Source organism: Strigops habroptila, chromosome 4 (genome assembly GCF_004027225.2).
Source record: "Strigops habroptila isolate Jane chromosome 4, bStrHab1.2.pri, whole genome shotgun sequence".
Classification (NCBI taxonomy): Eukaryota; Metazoa; Chordata; class Aves; order Psittaciformes; family Psittacidae; genus Strigops; species Strigops habroptila.
The window spans coordinates 80,176,090-80,193,304 of NC_046358.1; the positions used below are offsets into that span (position 1 = coordinate 80,176,090).

At 45.6% G+C, this 17,215-nt stretch overlaps 1 protein-coding gene across 2 annotated transcripts in view; it reads right to left on the bottom strand.

The window, feature by feature from the left end:
* The window catches only part of ADAP1 (ArfGAP with dual PH domains 1), a 58,884-nt gene that overhangs the window by 6,306 nt on the left and 35,363 nt on the right, over positions 1-17,215 (bottom strand). For both annotated transcript variants that reach the window (XM_030482566.1, XM_030482567.1), the window contains 2 exons: positions 4,639-4,751; positions 2,218-2,364 (listed from right to left, as the gene is read on the bottom strand). In XM_030482566.1, the coding sequence (XP_030338426.1) occupies positions 2,218-2,364; positions 4,639-4,751 (260 nt within the window). The remainder of the gene's footprint in view (positions 1-2,217; positions 2,365-4,638; positions 4,752-17,215) is intronic.

The following is a 17,215-nucleotide window of genomic DNA, read 5'->3' on the forward strand; positions in this document are numbered from 1 at the left end:
GTCAGCAAGAGGAAGCGGCTCCTGAGGAAAATTATGATCAAGCCAGGCTGGAGTTAATGAGCAATAATGTGCAATATTAAGGTGTTGATATTTCATACAGTCACCAACTGGATGGATATGGAGATAGAGACATATATATATATATATCTATCTCCATACATATATGCTGGTCTCCTCCTTGATTGTGACGTGAGATAGGGTTTCACCCTGCAGAAAAAGCAGAAACTGAAACCCTCACTGGCTTCCAGCAGATGACTGTTTCTCAGAATATTGATCATCCATTACTGGAGGAAGCGACTCCACCACCTTTCTTTATACAAACCTATACCTGGGTATGCAAAGCCAGAAGGCTCAGTTGCTAAAATTCTTCTGCCTGTATACTTACGAACAATGCCACAGATAGAGCGAGGGGATTACATCTGATGTAGTAAACTGATGTTAAACTGCTCAGTGTTTTCAGACGGGAAGGTGCTGTCTCATCACCTCCTTAGCGGAGATTCCTTTCTCTGAGTTATGCCTCACAGCAAGCAGAGAAAATGAACTCCTGCCCTGCACCTTTGCAAATGGCTTTTCCAGGCTCTCAGCTTCCTTCTGGCCTGCTTGCAGTGCCACCACAGACCCCGCCTCCGCATGCCATCTTGGTGTCTCTCCAGTCTCCATCCTGTACCAGAGCCACCCACATTGCCGTGATAGTCTCAGACTGACAACCCCAGATAAAATACAACTTGTTCTCACCGTACCTCCAGCTCATCCAGCCCTGGAGCTCAAGCAATGAGCCTGTCTGCTGCTGCTGCTCTGTCCTTCATGCCACCTCCTCCCATCCTGAAACCTCCTGGTGTGGCTCAGAAAAGGAAGAGCATTGGGAAAGAGCATTTTGCTAATTTATCCAGAGAACGTGCAAAGATCTTGGTTTGCACCCTAAAGGGTGGCCTTTCCTGGAGACTCAGCCCATCTTTGAGCATCCCATTGGTGATGGTAACCCCAGGGCTCGTAGCAGCTCACTGCAGCTATCTGAGCTGCTCCAGCCATGGCTGTTAGAGGTCCTGCAGAGGGAGCTTCAGGATAGGATAGGAGCTCAGAGCGGGGAAACCCACTTCTGCAGCTTTCCTTCCTCCCACATCCAGATGCAGATCTGAGTGCAGGTAAAGGGTCGCTCCAGCCTTGTGCCCACAGGAGGGACAGCCCTGGCAAGAAGCACCAGTTCAGGTGCCTCCAGGACAAAGGCAGTCTGCACAGAGGAGTCACCCCACACAGAGGATCGGTCTCCAGCTCCACCGGGTGCCTCAGGTTCACCCTGCCTGGCTCTGTACATCTGGTGGTGGGTAAGTGCTAACAACGGACCACAACAACATCCTTTAAAATAGCCAGAGCCAAAGACACATCTTCCTGCCAGAACAGCTCCCCGGGACCTGCAAACACACAGAGTGAGACCCCGCATTGCTGCAGGGTGTGAGAGGCCAGCCAGGCTGACCATCTATTATGTATGTCTATTATATGCATATATGCATGCACACACACGCATATTACATGCACATTTATCTGCATGTACAAAACCATGCCATGCCACTAATTAACCCATCCTGATGCACTAATTGCTTCCTGCCAGGAGTGCCTGCACTACACAGGAGCCACATTCAGCTTGTGAGCACAACAGGCATCATCCGGCTCCACCACAATCAGAGCCTCAGCAGCAGCACAGGGCAGATCAGCTTTGCTCATTCACAAGTGAAGAGTATTTTGGGTTTTGTGGCATTACTGACCTATACAACCTGGAGCACAACGACTGCTTTGAGCACAGACTGTTTATCCCCAGCAGGGCTGCCTGGCTTGCCGTGCCTGGGTGAACAGCTGAGAACAGGCTGTGCACTGAGACAATCCCGCAAATCTCTGCCCTGTGGTCCACAAGGGATTGTCCCCAGAAAGCCTCTCTGACAGGCAGGGTGCTGAAGAGGATGTAACAAAAAGGCTGCAGGCACCATGACAGCCAGAGGAAAGTAGACGCGATGTGAACATGACAGCTTTAGGTGCTGATTTAGTGGATACTCCAGCGCTGATGGTATTTTATGGGGATTCCCAAATATTTGGGGGAGGGAAGAAAGAGCTGAAAATTAAGGCTGTGAGATGGCATCCACTGCAAACTCCTCCAGGAGGGCTGGGACCTCAACATCAATCCCCAGGACCACAACCCAATCCTTCTAGTTACCTCCACGCTCTCACCTTGCCATCTTCGTGATAGACAAAGATGTTCCTTGTGCTATTGTCCTTCAAGTAAGTGATCTGCAGTCCGTGTGGGTTCCCGATTTTTGCAGGTTGGAAAGTTGCATTTAGATGTTCAATCTTCATAATTGCTTTGGGTTCTTTTGCCTGGAAAACACAGCTGAGTAAGCAAACACTTGGAGAACTGGCTTTCAAACCAGAAAGCAGTTCACTTGGTCAGAAAAATCCTCCTGATTGAGACCACTAGCTAAAAAAAAAAAAAAAAAACCAACCCCAAAAAAAAACTTCCAGCCCACAAAACTGCCTGGTGATGAGATATCAAAGACTTTGCTCGGGTGTCAGTGAGTGCTTTCTACCAGCGTGGAAAAATCCTCTGCTCTTCTGCAAAATCCAGCAGAGTTCAAGGGCAGGAAGGTTTCAGCCCAGCAGCAAGATGGACAGACCAGTTCTTATGATGGGATGTTGTCCTATGGAGAAAAGCATCTTCACCATGCATCTGTTCAACCATCACCTGACTCCTAATCTCTCCAGCCTCTTTACCTAATGACAAGTGACCAGCATTTACACTGGGATAAGCACTACCAAAGAAGAAAGAAAACTATTCAGCCAGACCAAAGAAAAATGCAGACTGCTAACTAACAGGCCAGGCTGCTTTCTGCATCTCAAGCACCCACAGCCAGTTCATCCTTCCCAAGAAGATGGAGGATTATCCCCTTTGCCAACTTCAGACCTGGGTGCTGGGCTATCAGAGGGCATCATGTCCACATCCCCCCAGTCCTATCCTCTCACATGAGCCATTGGCTTCTGACTCTCCTCGTCCTCTTAACCTCCAAACTGGGAAATTTCTATTTAGAAGGACAAATATATACCTTATAGCCCACCTCTTGGGTGGGTTAGCCCAATTTTGAGCCTAGATCAGGCCCTCCCAGACACCAACCGCACCTCTGTGGCAGTTCACTTGAACTTTGTAGTGTGCTTGGTCTTCCTACAAAACATCTCTAGAACTTTACTGCCCTTTCAGGACTGCGCTGAGAAGTGAACAAGCAAGCATGAATAAAACATCCCAAAAAATAAAGATCCGGCTCTTGGTAACACCAGATTTAGGGCACAGCCAGGGGACAAGAGAAGATCATGCAGTAGTGCCATGGTCCCCAGCACCACACAGAAGTCCTTGAGCTGGTGGAGATGCTAGTGCTGTTTTGGAAACTTGGGGACTTGCCGTGGACAAACAGCCATTTTGGGTGACCCTGGGGAAGTCCCAGCAAAGAGGATGGATCTAGACATTGCCATTTCCACCATGGTAATGGTCAACAACAAAGCAAAGCAGCTTTAAACTACTGGAGCCATCAATAGCCACTAAATGGGACTTTCACTTCTCCCTCAGTAATGACTGGTTGTCTCACAACCTCAAGATGCCATTGCACCATACCACACCAAGCTGAAGGAGAAGAAGGTGCTATTGAAGCTGGCTGCCAAGTGTGGAGAAGTGTGGATGGATGTTGGATGCACTGGAATGGGTTGCCCAGGGAGGTTGTGGATGCTCCATCCCTGGCGGTGTTCAAGGCCAGGTTGGACAGAGCCTTGGACCACGTGGTTCAGGGCAAGGTGTCCCTGCCCATGGCAGGGGGGTTGGAACTAGATGATCTTAAGGTCCTTTCCAACCCTTACGATTCTATGATTCTATGATTCTATGTTCCTCCTCTGCACGTGGTGGCTCATCATGACCCTATGACTGCATCAACTACTTGAGAAAACTGGCTGGCGGCTCAGTCTGGGCTGCTCTCGGCTGTGATGTTCAGGGGAGAACTAAATGTCAGGGAAAACACCTTGCCTTCCTCCATTACATGGTGCAGAATAGTAGAGTGTCTACCCATTCATCATGAAGGCAATTTTCCTGGTAATAGCTCCATTTCTCACTTACAATAAATGAAACATGCTCTCAGGAAGAAGACAAATGCTTCCACACTGCTTGATACTGGAACAGAGAAACCAGAGAGCTTTCCCTCTGGACTGCATGCCATGCCATGCAAAGGAAGTTTCAGACCACAGCTACCACTGCGAGGTGGTGATACTTTCATCACAAGCTAGCCATAAATACGAAACCCATGTCAGCTGGAGGATGCAGAGACAGGGCTGAGGAAAACTCCTTTGCTGGTGGTTTCAGAAAAGCCTTATCAATTTTAAAGGGCAACAGAGCAGGAACTTGTAAAATTGCCAGTTTGGGTGTCTCACCATGACTGCGGTAGACCAAGAGCAAACCCTACTAAAGTGAGTATTGAGCTGTGCCCTTGTCCTGGAGCAACTGGGGACTCAGGTCTTATGAGAACTGTATGAATAAAATGGTGGCCTAAGTATTATTTGTTCAAAGATGCTCTTACAGTTGTGATCCCCTGTCTGCACACAGCAACCCCAGGTACTCACGTCATTTTTGTTGAAGTACTTCAGTGCACCTTCCCTCTCTGATAACACGAATTTTCGGCTTAAGAATTGCCCGTTGTCACGTCCCCTCTTCCACAGAAATCCTTCTCGGTACCCTGCAGCAGAAAGCAATTGCTGTGAACCAGGGATAAAGCATTGTATTTAAAAAAATACGGTAAAGAAAAGAAGAGCTTTGGCTTCAAAACCAAGCAGATAAAACATGTGGCTGGATTGCTCAAGACATGAACAAAAGAGGCCTTTTCCTTCAGATTTTCCCTTCTCACTCCACTCTTGCTCTTTTCCAACAGCTTGTGCTTCAGGTGTGCCCGCTCTGACACCACAATGTGGCAGGCAAAGGATTTCTGCTGTGCATCCTGGGCTGCCATATAGGCAAAGACTTGAGGAGCAAAGTGTCCCTGCACGGACTCCCAAATAACAGCCCCTGCCACAGCTCCTGGCACCAGGGATGCTGCTCAACCTACATAAGTAGCAGTTTTGGAGCAAGGTAAAGGCAAGTGAGATCTGCCCTCCTCTGCTGATGCTGCTGAAAAATGGAAAACAGTGTGTGCATGCAGGGAAAATGGTTCAGGGCAGATGGCTGTATCAGCGTAAGCCACAAATACATTTTTCACATGGAAAAAGGGGAAATGCTTGCAGTTCTTCCCACTGACTTCAGGGTACTTTGGTTCAGAAAGCCACTGAGCACTCTCTCCCCTCCAGCCTGGTTGGCCATCCCATGCCTCTTTGCTCTCCCTGGATATCAGCTCCACGGGCAGATTTGCTGCTAAGGAAGAACACTGTTCAAAACACACATGCTTTATTTAAAACTCAAAACAGCCAGAAACAGAGAAAAAAAGCATAGAAAAATCTTAACTGCTCAAATCAGAAAAACAATTACAGCTGATCCCTGCCAGCACCTCCTGCAGCAGCCACAGTGCCCAACTTACCTCACAAGTTTAATTGATGCCTAAATGCTTCAGAGCCAAGAAAAGCCAAGAACTGTCCAGTACAAGTTTTGTGAATACTAACAGAGCAGTTTGATGGTCATCTTCCATTTATTTAAGATACAATTATACAAAAGTCACACAGAAAAAAGTGTTCCCTGTATCTCTTAGTTTCATCCCTTTTTGATTTTTTGTTATTGCCTCTCAGGAGCCAGGATTTTAAAATTAAAACTTATATGTTTTATAACAACTTTCAAATAAGTAGCTAAACTTTTTTTTTTTTTCTTAATGTGCATATGTGGCATATTCAAACCTTTCCTTCACCTGCCTGCTACAAACCAGTGGTGTGCAGAATTTCCTCATTCAACCCACTTTTCACTTGCCCATCCTGATACAGGATTGATTTAAACTACAGATGAAAAGACGCAGAAAAATCCCTCAACCAGCTCCTCAGCACTGACAGTACAGGTGTAAGTGGTATAAAATATTTCCATGACACAAAAACCTAAAGCAAGAAAAAATGCACACACACACACACTTCCATCTAGACTTACGAAGTCCTACACCAAATACTTCCTCAGACAGACCCAGCAGTAGCTGAGCCCATGTCACTGCCCAGAGATGCTGACAGGACAGCCCGAACCCTCAGTTATCCCATGGCCACAGCAAGCTGGTGATGCCACGCCACTGTCTGCACAATCCTTCTACCCCCAAGCCCTCCCATCCCTCCAGCGTGAGACAAGTGCTCCATCCCAAACAGAGCATTGTCACCCATGTGCACTAGCAGCTGTATCCAGATATGTCAGTCCAGTAACCCAGAGGACCAATACTGAATACATCAGGGGAATGACAAGTCTGAAGCTCCTTCTCTGGTCTATCCATCCACCTTGCGAGAGACTTCCCCAAAGCCAGGAGCAGAATGAGCTATTTCGGTCCACCAATTCAATCATATTCCAACTGTGGGCTTGCTATCTACTTTTTCTAGCGAGAAGACATGACTAACCCATTGGAAGGCAGTTGCAGTATCAGAAAGAGAAGAAACCATAAGGAGCAGGATTATCCAAAGTCTGAGAAGGGGAAGCAGACAAAAAAGCCACTAAACCCAGCCAAGGGCAGACTCGTCTGAAAACAGCGCGGGAAAGGCCTGGGCTGATGCACTCATATCACCACTGTGGTAGGAATTCAATTGCTGGGGAACCAAAGCTCTGACTGATTCAGAGTCAGATACTGCTACCTGCCAGGCTCTATCAGCAAAACCACTATGTACCCCGTAGCAGGCTGTACATGATGGAGCTGAATAGGAATAAGGTCTCTGTGACAGGAGACAGACAGGCAGTAGATGATGCCCGGCTCATATGTTTGTAAAATGCAAGGTTTGCTTAACGTGAAGCAGAGATACTGCTGGAACTCTGATGGCGGGCGACTGCCCACTGTTCTCTTGAATAGCGAGACATTAAGCAGCTTGCACTCAAAGTGTGAGGTTTAGAAACCACAGGACAGGACAGTTTCTGTTCCTGAAGGGTGCTGATTTTTAATGCCAAGCCAGTTGGAGCAATGAGAGAATACTTCGACAGCCATTTCTATTCACTTCACTAAATGGCAGAGATGGTTTCAGAGCCTCTCTGCTGCCCCTCTGTGCCTGACATTTGGGGAACACTAACACCTCGTAGGGGGTTGGAGAGAAGTGGGTTTGGAAGAGAGGACATCAGTGTCGAACAAGAGAGAAGAGAGAGAATGCAAAGAGGACAGTGACATCTCCAAATGCAAATGCAGGGTGATGCAGAAGGAAAGCCCATCTTTTCCTTCAGAAATCCCCACTTGGGGTTTGCTCAGCTCAGCAGAGCACACCAGGCACACAATGCTCAGCAGCTCCACCTCAGAGCAACTCCACAAGTCTGGGCTGTGGGTCTCATCCACTCATTCAAGCGCTGCATTACAAACATCCGAATGGCGAAGGATGCTGCAGACATTATTTATTAAACTTGTTCCCCGCCACAACATATTTCTTAGCACTTTTCTTGGCATATTTCTTAGCACTTAAGAAACAAAAGATAAAATTACCCTGCGTTTCCTCAAAGAGGATCTCAAAAAATTACAAATCCGTAAAGTCTACCTAATGCTTACCCCTGGCAGATGGGCATTGTAATGGTTATATATGAAGAGAGGGAAGCCCAGAGAGGTTTGGTGAGCTGCCCAGGACAAGACTGTGAGCCAGTGTCAAAGTCAGGCTGGAAAAACAGCTTTCCCTGCCCTTTCATATTGGGACATTTCATCATTTTGATCTTCTCTTTCCAACCTTTTGTGGCAAAACACAGTATCCAAAAATTCCACTCCAAGGAAGAATCAAAACCAAAACCAACAAAACTGTTATCTCTTTCCATAGTTCACATGCTGGCTCTTCCCAGACAGATTGCTTCTGCAAAAGAGCTCCTGGCTGCTCTGACAAAGCCAGCTGCTAATTTCATTGTACTTCAGCACAGATTTTCATAAATCCTTTTCTTGCTTCTTTTCCTTTGTTTTTTTATCTCCATTCCTTCCTCCAGGGCTGCATCCTCAGGAGCTGTTCCTCTGCTCTGCCCAAACCTTCTGCCTGCATCCTTGTCAACACTGATCAATGCAAACCACTATGAATTGGACTTGAACCCAACATGAACCCATCTGGGTTCTCCAGGCAAACAGTATGTCAACAAGATGTGTCCTCAATGTCCTGGTCTAAAGGACTGTGAAAACAGATAGAGAAGGCACTGAGAAACAAAACTGCAGGAGTCTGAACAGGGAACAGATCCCACACTGGAGGGCATAGGAGTCGGAGAACTAAACCATCTCTTCCTTGTCTCTGGGAGCTGCACTACCTTAGCAACAGCTTTGTATTTAGAGGTATCTGGCTGAATTCAGATCTTAGTAAGGGCTGTTCTGCTTATGCTGAAGCTAAATGGCTGCTAGTCCTATTACACTTGCTGATTGCTGCTGTTGGACCATGCAGCATTGTATTGCCAACATGTTTTCTTCCTCTCTCAGGGCACAGAATGAGGGATGCGGCTGCCTGCCATCAATCCCTCTTGATCACCACCACCCAACCATGCCTGTGGAAAGGACTACCTGGTGAAGACCAGCTAGAAAGCACCTATGGGCACCCTTTACAAATACCACTCTTATGTTGCTAACATGCTGCTGTTTTTTGTCAGGTTTTCTGTACCACTTCAACCATCTACCAAGAAAAAAAAACCCCAACCACTTGCTTTTGTAGACAGTTCTGGCACAAACCTATGACACTTGCAAAAAAACCACCAAGCAGTTGTGACAAAATTAGCCAACAAATGGCACGTAATATAACCTGAAATCACATAGCCCAAATGGGTGTTTTTGACCCGTTATGTATTTTCCAAGGTAAAATGAGGAACTGTCACTTCCATGTTCACTTCATTGCCACTGTTAAAACTCTGTGGGGCAAAGAAAACAGGGTTACCACGTTGGCTGACTGAAAATACTGCATGGCCTTGTGTCAGTTCCATTGAGCTAGTGGCTGGAGCTCCTCCAAGCCAGGCATCTAAAACTGGCAGAACCCATTGGGTACTCTAGCCTAGCCCAGCTTTCTTGCTGTGTGAGAGGCCGCAGAGGAATCAAGGGAGAGAAATTTGCTATCAAGACAACCTAATAGAGACACCGTATTTCCATCCGACTTTCGCCAGCAATTTGTTCAAGTTCCCCATTCTTTAAGAGGAGGGATATCGCTACTTCCCCACCTCAGAAAGCCGTTATGGTGCTTAGTTAATGACGGGTTTTTTGGTGTCTGAGAATGTGCATTATAGGAAGTACTCAAAATGACTCTTTCAGTTTCAACCTTGGTTCTCAAAGAATAAAACCTTCCTGCAAGGAGGGCAATCAGACCCACTGGCTTGGGGGGGGAAAAAAAAATACATACATGGATTTTGCTCTCTGTGATCCTTAGTAAAGTATTATAAACTTGGAATTAAACCACACCTGCTCTTCAGTTGCTTTGGTGATTTATTTTGCAATTTAACCTGGAAAGAGGCATCAGAACTGCTTGTTTCCATGACATTTCTAGGGCTGTAGTAATATGAGGTCTGGTCCAAGGCTTTTAGGAGAAACATGTTAGTGTATCCGAAACCAAGCACAGCAACAGAGCCAATACCATCCCCAAACTCAAATTCATCACTGTGTTGTTTCTTGCCTTCTTGTCTCACTGCAAGACAAAGCATGGGAGGCTGACACAGGAGAAAAAAAAAAATTACTTGTGTGTAATCCAAGAGCAATCACATTTTCCTAGAGTTCATGCAGGACGCTTCCGCCTACAGAAGTAGATTTCCTTTCCTCTAAGTAGTTTAAGTGTTTTGACCCCAATTCAGAGTTTTGGAGATTTAAATATGACATTGCTTTACTACTAAAATTGCAGGGTATATATCGCCACTTCTCTGTATGTCAGAAGCCGAGTAGTCTGCTACATCAACATTGTAAGATGTTAATTAAACCAGAGCAGGTTATATAGGTACTTACTGGAGAGGATGTGCCTGCTTTTTCTCGGAGGTTAAGAAATTGCATAATTATTTGGAGCAGTTGAGTGGTGAATCCCCGACATCCCACATTATCACTGACACCAATGTCACAACCTCATTTTAAAACAAAGAGTCAGAAGGATATTCCTTCTGAAATGAACCACACTGTCCCTAGTCAGACGGCTGGATGGAGAAGGTGGTATATTCTAAGGTTTCCATACGGACTGGACTTTGAATATTGTTGTAAAAAGAACTGTACACCTCTTGTTTGGCTGTGTCAGTGTAAATAATTTAGTTTGATTGCTCTAAGTAATAATATTTCTTTCTGTAGCATTCAGCCACAAATCCAGACATTTCAAAAACTTCAATTTGAATTTTTTAAGCATTTGCATGCCAATAAAAAAGGAATACTAAGTTTTCTCATGGAGTGAAAACAGTTTGTCCAGAGACAAACTCATCCTCCCCATACATAAAGTAGTCCCCCTGCAAGAGGTGTCAAGGCTGGCCAAACAATGTAGAGCTTGCAGTCAAGACTGTGATCACTCCTCTGCTCTGCTGCACAGCACCAGCAGCTTGCTTCCCCCCCCTCCTTCCTGTCTGCAGCTGTGCTGAGGAGCTTATAACCTCCCTGAAAATAATTCTGCAGTCATCACCGGATAAACACACTTCCTGCTGGTTACATGTTCAGCAGTGCAGATACAGGCATACTGGAAATGACAGCATCCACACGTGCAGGAGGCAGAAGAGACCTTGGAGGCTTGCTGATGTGACAGGCATCCCTTTCCCTAGGTGCTCTCCTGCACCTCTCCAGGTGAGGAGCCACCAAGAGCTGCTGCTGCTCCTCAAGCACAGTGCTTTGGAAATAAAAACCTCAGCAAGGAGGAAATGAGAACGCATGTAGTGATCCTGCAAACCAGTCTCTTTGCTCCTAGAAGGACACCTGAGAGGTAAGCTCTTGGTCCACCTTATGTAAGGATGGGTGCCTGGCATGTCTCACTTGACACTGTCTTGCAGGCAGAAGAAGAGAGTGATCTCCCTTCATTCCCCTTAAGACAACTCTTTATGCCCTCTAAGGCAACACATCTCACCCAGCCAAAGACCTCCCATGTGCCCCACCCTGACACCAACACCCACTCCAACCATTTTCTCATGCACACACATTTTAGAACTAAGAATTTCGCAGCTCTTAATCAATCAGTCCTCTCTTAATGAGCACTTAGCATCCAAATTACCTTTCCTAAAGGCCATTTTGCAGAGAAGGGTTTCCTGTTGCCATTCAGTCTGCCTCTGCTGCCTTCCAGGAGCTCATAAAACAATTATTGTCCTGCTGCATTGTAGAGCCTCAGCTATGGATGCAAGCAGCTGATTAGATTGACTACTTCCACAATACCCAATTAACCCACTCACTCTGCAAATGATTGACTTAATCAGAGGCAATTACCACTTGAATGGCTACATCAGACAGAAAGCCAGGATTTTGTAGATGATTGAGATAACACCTTACAGACACCTCCTTGGCCTTCTAAGGGAAAACATCATTAATGCTCAGCTCAGAGCTGGAAGTAGCTGAAATGTTAGGTCAGTGGTTTTAGGTGGCAGAGAAAACACAAGACAGCAGGAACACACAGGTTTCCCTTTACTGATAAAGGGAACAATGCCACATGCTGCTCCTAAGAGGAACTTAAGAAGCATCGATGTTCCCCTTTCCCCCCTCTTCCTGTTCGTGCAAGACTGGGACCACCAACCAGCGGAACAGACCTCAATGACCGACTGTCATGAGATGGTAACTTTTGCATCTGACAACTCTAGACAGTCAATCCCTGAGTGCTATACATACAAGGTTGTTTCCCATTACCAATTCTCTGAGCAAAGTCAACTGTGTTTTACAAAATGATCTTCCATATTGATGTCTTGCAAGGCATCTTCTCCCACAGTGTAAAAAAGCTGCCCCAAAAGACTGGATTTGGAGGCAGTACCATGGTTCTACAGAAATATGGATGTCCATGTCCTCAGTGACTATTTATGCTCTAGACAAACCACCTCAAACTGGCACAGCCAAGAAAGACTCACCATGGGAAGGTCAACGAGACCAATGCCCCCTAAAACAAGGACAGAGACCATTTCAGATCATGTGTAGGACATCCAAGCCAAACATGGGAAACAAACCCTCCAGATCACTGCAAACACACATTGCTTCATCTGGAGCAACAAAGCCTTCGAAATGGAAAAAGTAATTTGTTCAGCTACCCAGCTGCTGGGATCAATACATGAAATGGAGCCAAATACATCACTTCTATGGAAAAAACATGGGGCTGAGCTTAACAACACATCAGGATCCTGAGGTTGACAGAAAGAAGACAAGGTCTGTCCCCATATACAGACATGTGATATTTAAATGCAAGGTCGGTCCTTGGGTTCCCAGTCCTTTTTAATGTCATCATGAATACACTTGCATTGCTGGCTCACAGCTGAAAATCCAAATTGCTTCTAAGCAAAGCCTCAATAATAAAGCTGAAATCCATTAAGCCTGTGATGTTTGTCACTATTTAAATCTGATTAAAATTGTACATGACACCACTAAGCCTAAGAGTCAGAAAACACTCTCGTCAGGTCTGATGTTTCCCCATGTAATCCAGACTCCGTTTCTTTCACTGGGTTGTCAGCTAAAAGGAGCCATAATAAGAGATCATGTACCTAATCCAGCTTCCTAAGCTGTTTTCAACTGGCTCCTTTAATCACATGTTATGATTCCCTACAGAGTAGCTCTCAGGTGACAAAGACATTAATACAGTCATTCATTCTTCCAGAAGGTATCTTGGATGCGATCACATTGCCCCTTACGATGACTGGGTGCAGCATAAATGAGACACATGAGTTGCCTCTACAGGGCATGGGGAAGCCATCAGTGGGATGAAAGGTGGGAAACTGAGGCAGCAGAAGGTGACAACCTCTGGGCAAGCAAAGTAAGGTGGTGCTAAGGACACTCAGCAAAGAAAAGACTCCTTTTAGTAGAGTGGTTCTTGAGCTCATAGTGAACACTCACTTCCCCTGTAAATGGGAACAAATATCAGGAGAAAATGCCAAAATATACAATTCCAAGTCTTCACCTGACCACTGTGGGTATATCAGGTTTGGTGTCCACTGTAGAGAACACAGTCACATCCTCTCTTTTACCAGTTTATCTTAAAATTGACAGTCGATACAGAAAAACTTCCATGGTAACTTAATTATTGAGCAAGTTTTTATGTATTAAAGGTAAGGCAATAGTTGGCTGCTGCAGTGCAATTTGTTTGTATCTGCTGGGACATGTTAAAGCCTCTTGCTTCAGAAAATGTCTTTACTGGAAGTTTTGCACTTGTGTTACTGAGAATTGAATGTGGAATCTAATTGTACTTGGAAATCAAATGCTTCCTCTTCGAGTGGCATTTCCACATGCCCAACTTGGAGCTGCTGGCTGCTCAGAGAAAAAATCCAGTTACAGGTAAATAACCTTCAGAGATTTTTTGAAGCCAGTTTTTTACTACAAAAAGGCAGATGAAAGTTGAGAGGTTCCCAGTGCAATGCTCATCCCATTTACTAGCATGGAACACACTCAAAGCCTGATTTAGCTGGAAAGCTGGGCGAGAAAACATTTAAGGACAGGCACGCAGTACTAAGTCATAATAATATCTGTACAGCAATACACTTCAGAAGCTGAATTTTGAGAGCCAAACCATTCCCAAACCAGAAACCAGGATCCTCCTTGGGTAAGACACAAAGGATCCAAAAAATCCTCGCTGCAGCTGTTGTGAGTTATTTGCACAAAAGCTGCATGGGAAGATGCATTGCACCTTTCTTGGCACCCAGAGGGACCGCTGCCGCCATCCTACACCAGGCAGCTGCCCACACACTGCCTGGACCTCTGCAAGGTGAGGGAGAACCCACCTACAGCTTTCACATGTAACCACATTGACTTCTATGCAGAAAGCAAAGAGGCAAGACACTGAAAGACTTGGAGATGAGGAGCTCAACATGCACCACAGATGGGATACACCAACCTACATGCTGCTGAGTCCCTAGCTTGATCCACCTGAAGGTCTGAATTTCATACAGGCATCCTGCAGAACCTCACACCACAGCCATGGGATCAGGCTAAAATATCCTTCAAGTCCTGAATAGTTTTAAATGGGTGTCTCACACACACCAATAAATAAAATCTCAGCCTGGGCAGCTGCTCACATGGATCAATCCAAGCAAGGATGAGATTAATTTAATCCCCCAACAGAGCTTTACAGAAGCCAACAGGGAAGTTCAGCACCGACTTCAGATGGCTTTAGCAACCTCTGTCCAGGGCATCCCAGAATAAAGCACCCCTCCACATAGGCAGAATTGCCATGCAACCATAAATCATGGAAACCCATTCTCGCATGCAGATAACATTTCTCTTTGTTTGCTTTGAAGAGAAATCCAAATGGCTTCAAGCGCATCTGCTGCAGTGCTAACGGCTCCTGATTGTCTATTATGGAGTGCTCAACACATTTACAGTCAAAGCTATCGCTTTATGCAGAGAAAGGAGGAATTTTTAATTTAGGACTCATTCCTCTCCTAGCTGCTGGTTTTACAGCTGTCCCAGAAATCAGCTCCTATAGGATGCTCCAGCAGCTGTGCTATCGAAGGACGAACATTCAGCAGCACAGCCTCCGGGTTACACAAGGACATTTGCACACCTTGGTTTTCTAAAACTATCACCCCCCCATCCCCTGGAGCAGCGTGATCCCACTTTATGAGCTCCTGTAATTATACAAATCAAGACTAAATTCTGTCCCAATAAATCATTGACCAAAACTCCCATCGACTTTGCTACACTAAAATTTCTTCTTCTAGTCTCTGCAACGCATGCAAGTTTGAAATTCACTCCCCACTGAGCACCCTCCTCATCTTTTAGGTATTTTGGGGCTATATTGTTTGTTACTGATGTGCCACATAACCGCTTCCCCCAAGGGCTGCCCTGGTTATGAAAATGGACCTGGCTCATCGAGGTAGCTGCTGTGTCTGCAGCAGTATTTTTAAAACCAGTCCTATCTAGCCAGCTGGGGATGCACCTCCCGGTCTGATTTCACTGTAAGCATGCAAGAGGTGGAGTGTGGACAACTCTGCTGCAGATTTCTCTCTGCATCAGAGATTTAAAGGTGAAAACTCAGCAAGCTCACTATAGGGGGGAAAACGCAGATGGAGATGGGTTCATGCTTTTCAGTTGAGGTTGATCTAAGGCTCAACAACATCTTTGGCAAACTCCAGAAAAAGACATGACCTCACTCTTAAAAAATATTTTGTATCTGGTGAGAGGAACTGCCTGGCCCTGCGCAGGACTCCAACATAAAATGGATCTTTCTTTAATAGAAATTTAATTAAGCTAAGATGAGTTGCCATTAAATCAGCCTTTTCCATGTACTTCGTTATCGTATTGCTTCCTAGTCACTCCCTTCTCATTAGTAGAAGAATGATGCATCAGGCTTTTGGTCCTGTGTCACTAGATAGGGAACATGAACGTGCACAGTATAAAACCACCAAGAAACACCAGGAGATCCAGAACACCAAGAACTACCTTCATAAACCATCAGAAATAGAAAGGGATGGTTCCTTTACTCTTTCCCTAAATGCTTCTCATCAAAATCATGGAGAACTAGCCTGATACTTCTTTTCAGCTCTCTCCAATCAGTGCAGATCCATTTATTGACTGTAAAAATCCAAGGTTACAGGAACAGGCAGCCTGAGCAGTATCAAAATACAGTATTTTGAGTTGGTTGATCTCAAATAGAGAAAGCTCAAGGACAGAAGTGGCTCATGCTAATTATAATTGGGGTGTTTCACACACTTATTGATCCTATAGCCTATACTCACAGGGTGGACTAACTCTCACGGGGAGCACCAACAGCTCAGGGCATCTCAAGGGAGCATCCAGAGCACATCCCAAAACACAGGCAGTGCATTCAGCCACCAATGGAATCCAGGGACAGAAGGGTCTCGGACCATCTCACTCATGAGAAACGGTACTAATTTAGCAAATACAACTGACCTCAAACTGACCACAAATGGAACGCTTCTGATTTGAGTTGACAGATGTAAACATTTCTGTTAAGGATGATGCAAAATGAAACAACATTTCTTAGGTGTGCTTTTTTAAGGGGAAAAAACCTAACCAAACATTTTGCATAAAGTGCTTAGACGGAGGGAAAAAAAAGACCAAACCCCAACTGCTTAAAATTTTATGGGCCTGCCCTTACCCTTTTGGTAAGGCTCACTCCCCTGCCACTCTGCTTCCCCTACAATGAGCATCGCTGCCACTTTACTTTTCGCATGATAGCTGCTGCTATTTGGCTAATTATAGAAGCTTGGATCAGAGCTATGCTGAAGGCAGCTTGACAGAACCAGCTGTTAAAATTACAGCTGGATCCTAAACTAGCTGTGAGCATCCAGCTTTAGCTCACGGTGGTGCTATCCCCTCCCCAGAGCCAGCTGCCAACACCTTGCTTGGCCAACCGCTTCTCCTCCTCCACTGCTCCGGCTTGGACCCACAGGTCCTCACCCACAATTTTTGGCAATCTAAACACTTTTCTGCTTTAAGGGAGCTGAAGACATCGGTGTATCTCTCTGTTCTTCTTCCTACAGCCGCTATCTGTAAAATCCATCACCACCCCATCACTTTGTCACTGCAATGTTCATGAATTTCCTGGAAAGCATGAACAGCAGTAGCTTGCCTCTCTCCATGGCCCAGAGAAGTATAAAAAAATCCCTAAAAATGCACCAAAGTTACCTCTAAAAGGAAAGCTTTTGCATTTGGAGCCTTTTGTTTTGCCTTCTGGTGGTGACTTTGTGCAGTGTCTCCTTAGCAAGGCTGGGAAATGGCGCAGCATCTTCCTTTGATTTTAACAGAACTGCACTGATTCTGAATCAGCACTTCCAAACACTACTGGAAGGTACTGAAAGGCTGCTCCAGTTCCTGGTTGTATGATGCCCACCCTGCTGAAACGTCAGTGCATCCTGGCACTGGAATGATGCCATGTGCGGGTCCCTGTCACAGGCCTGCTGCCCTTGCAGGAGAAAAAACAATAGTAAGACAAACACACTGTGATCTCCCCTTGC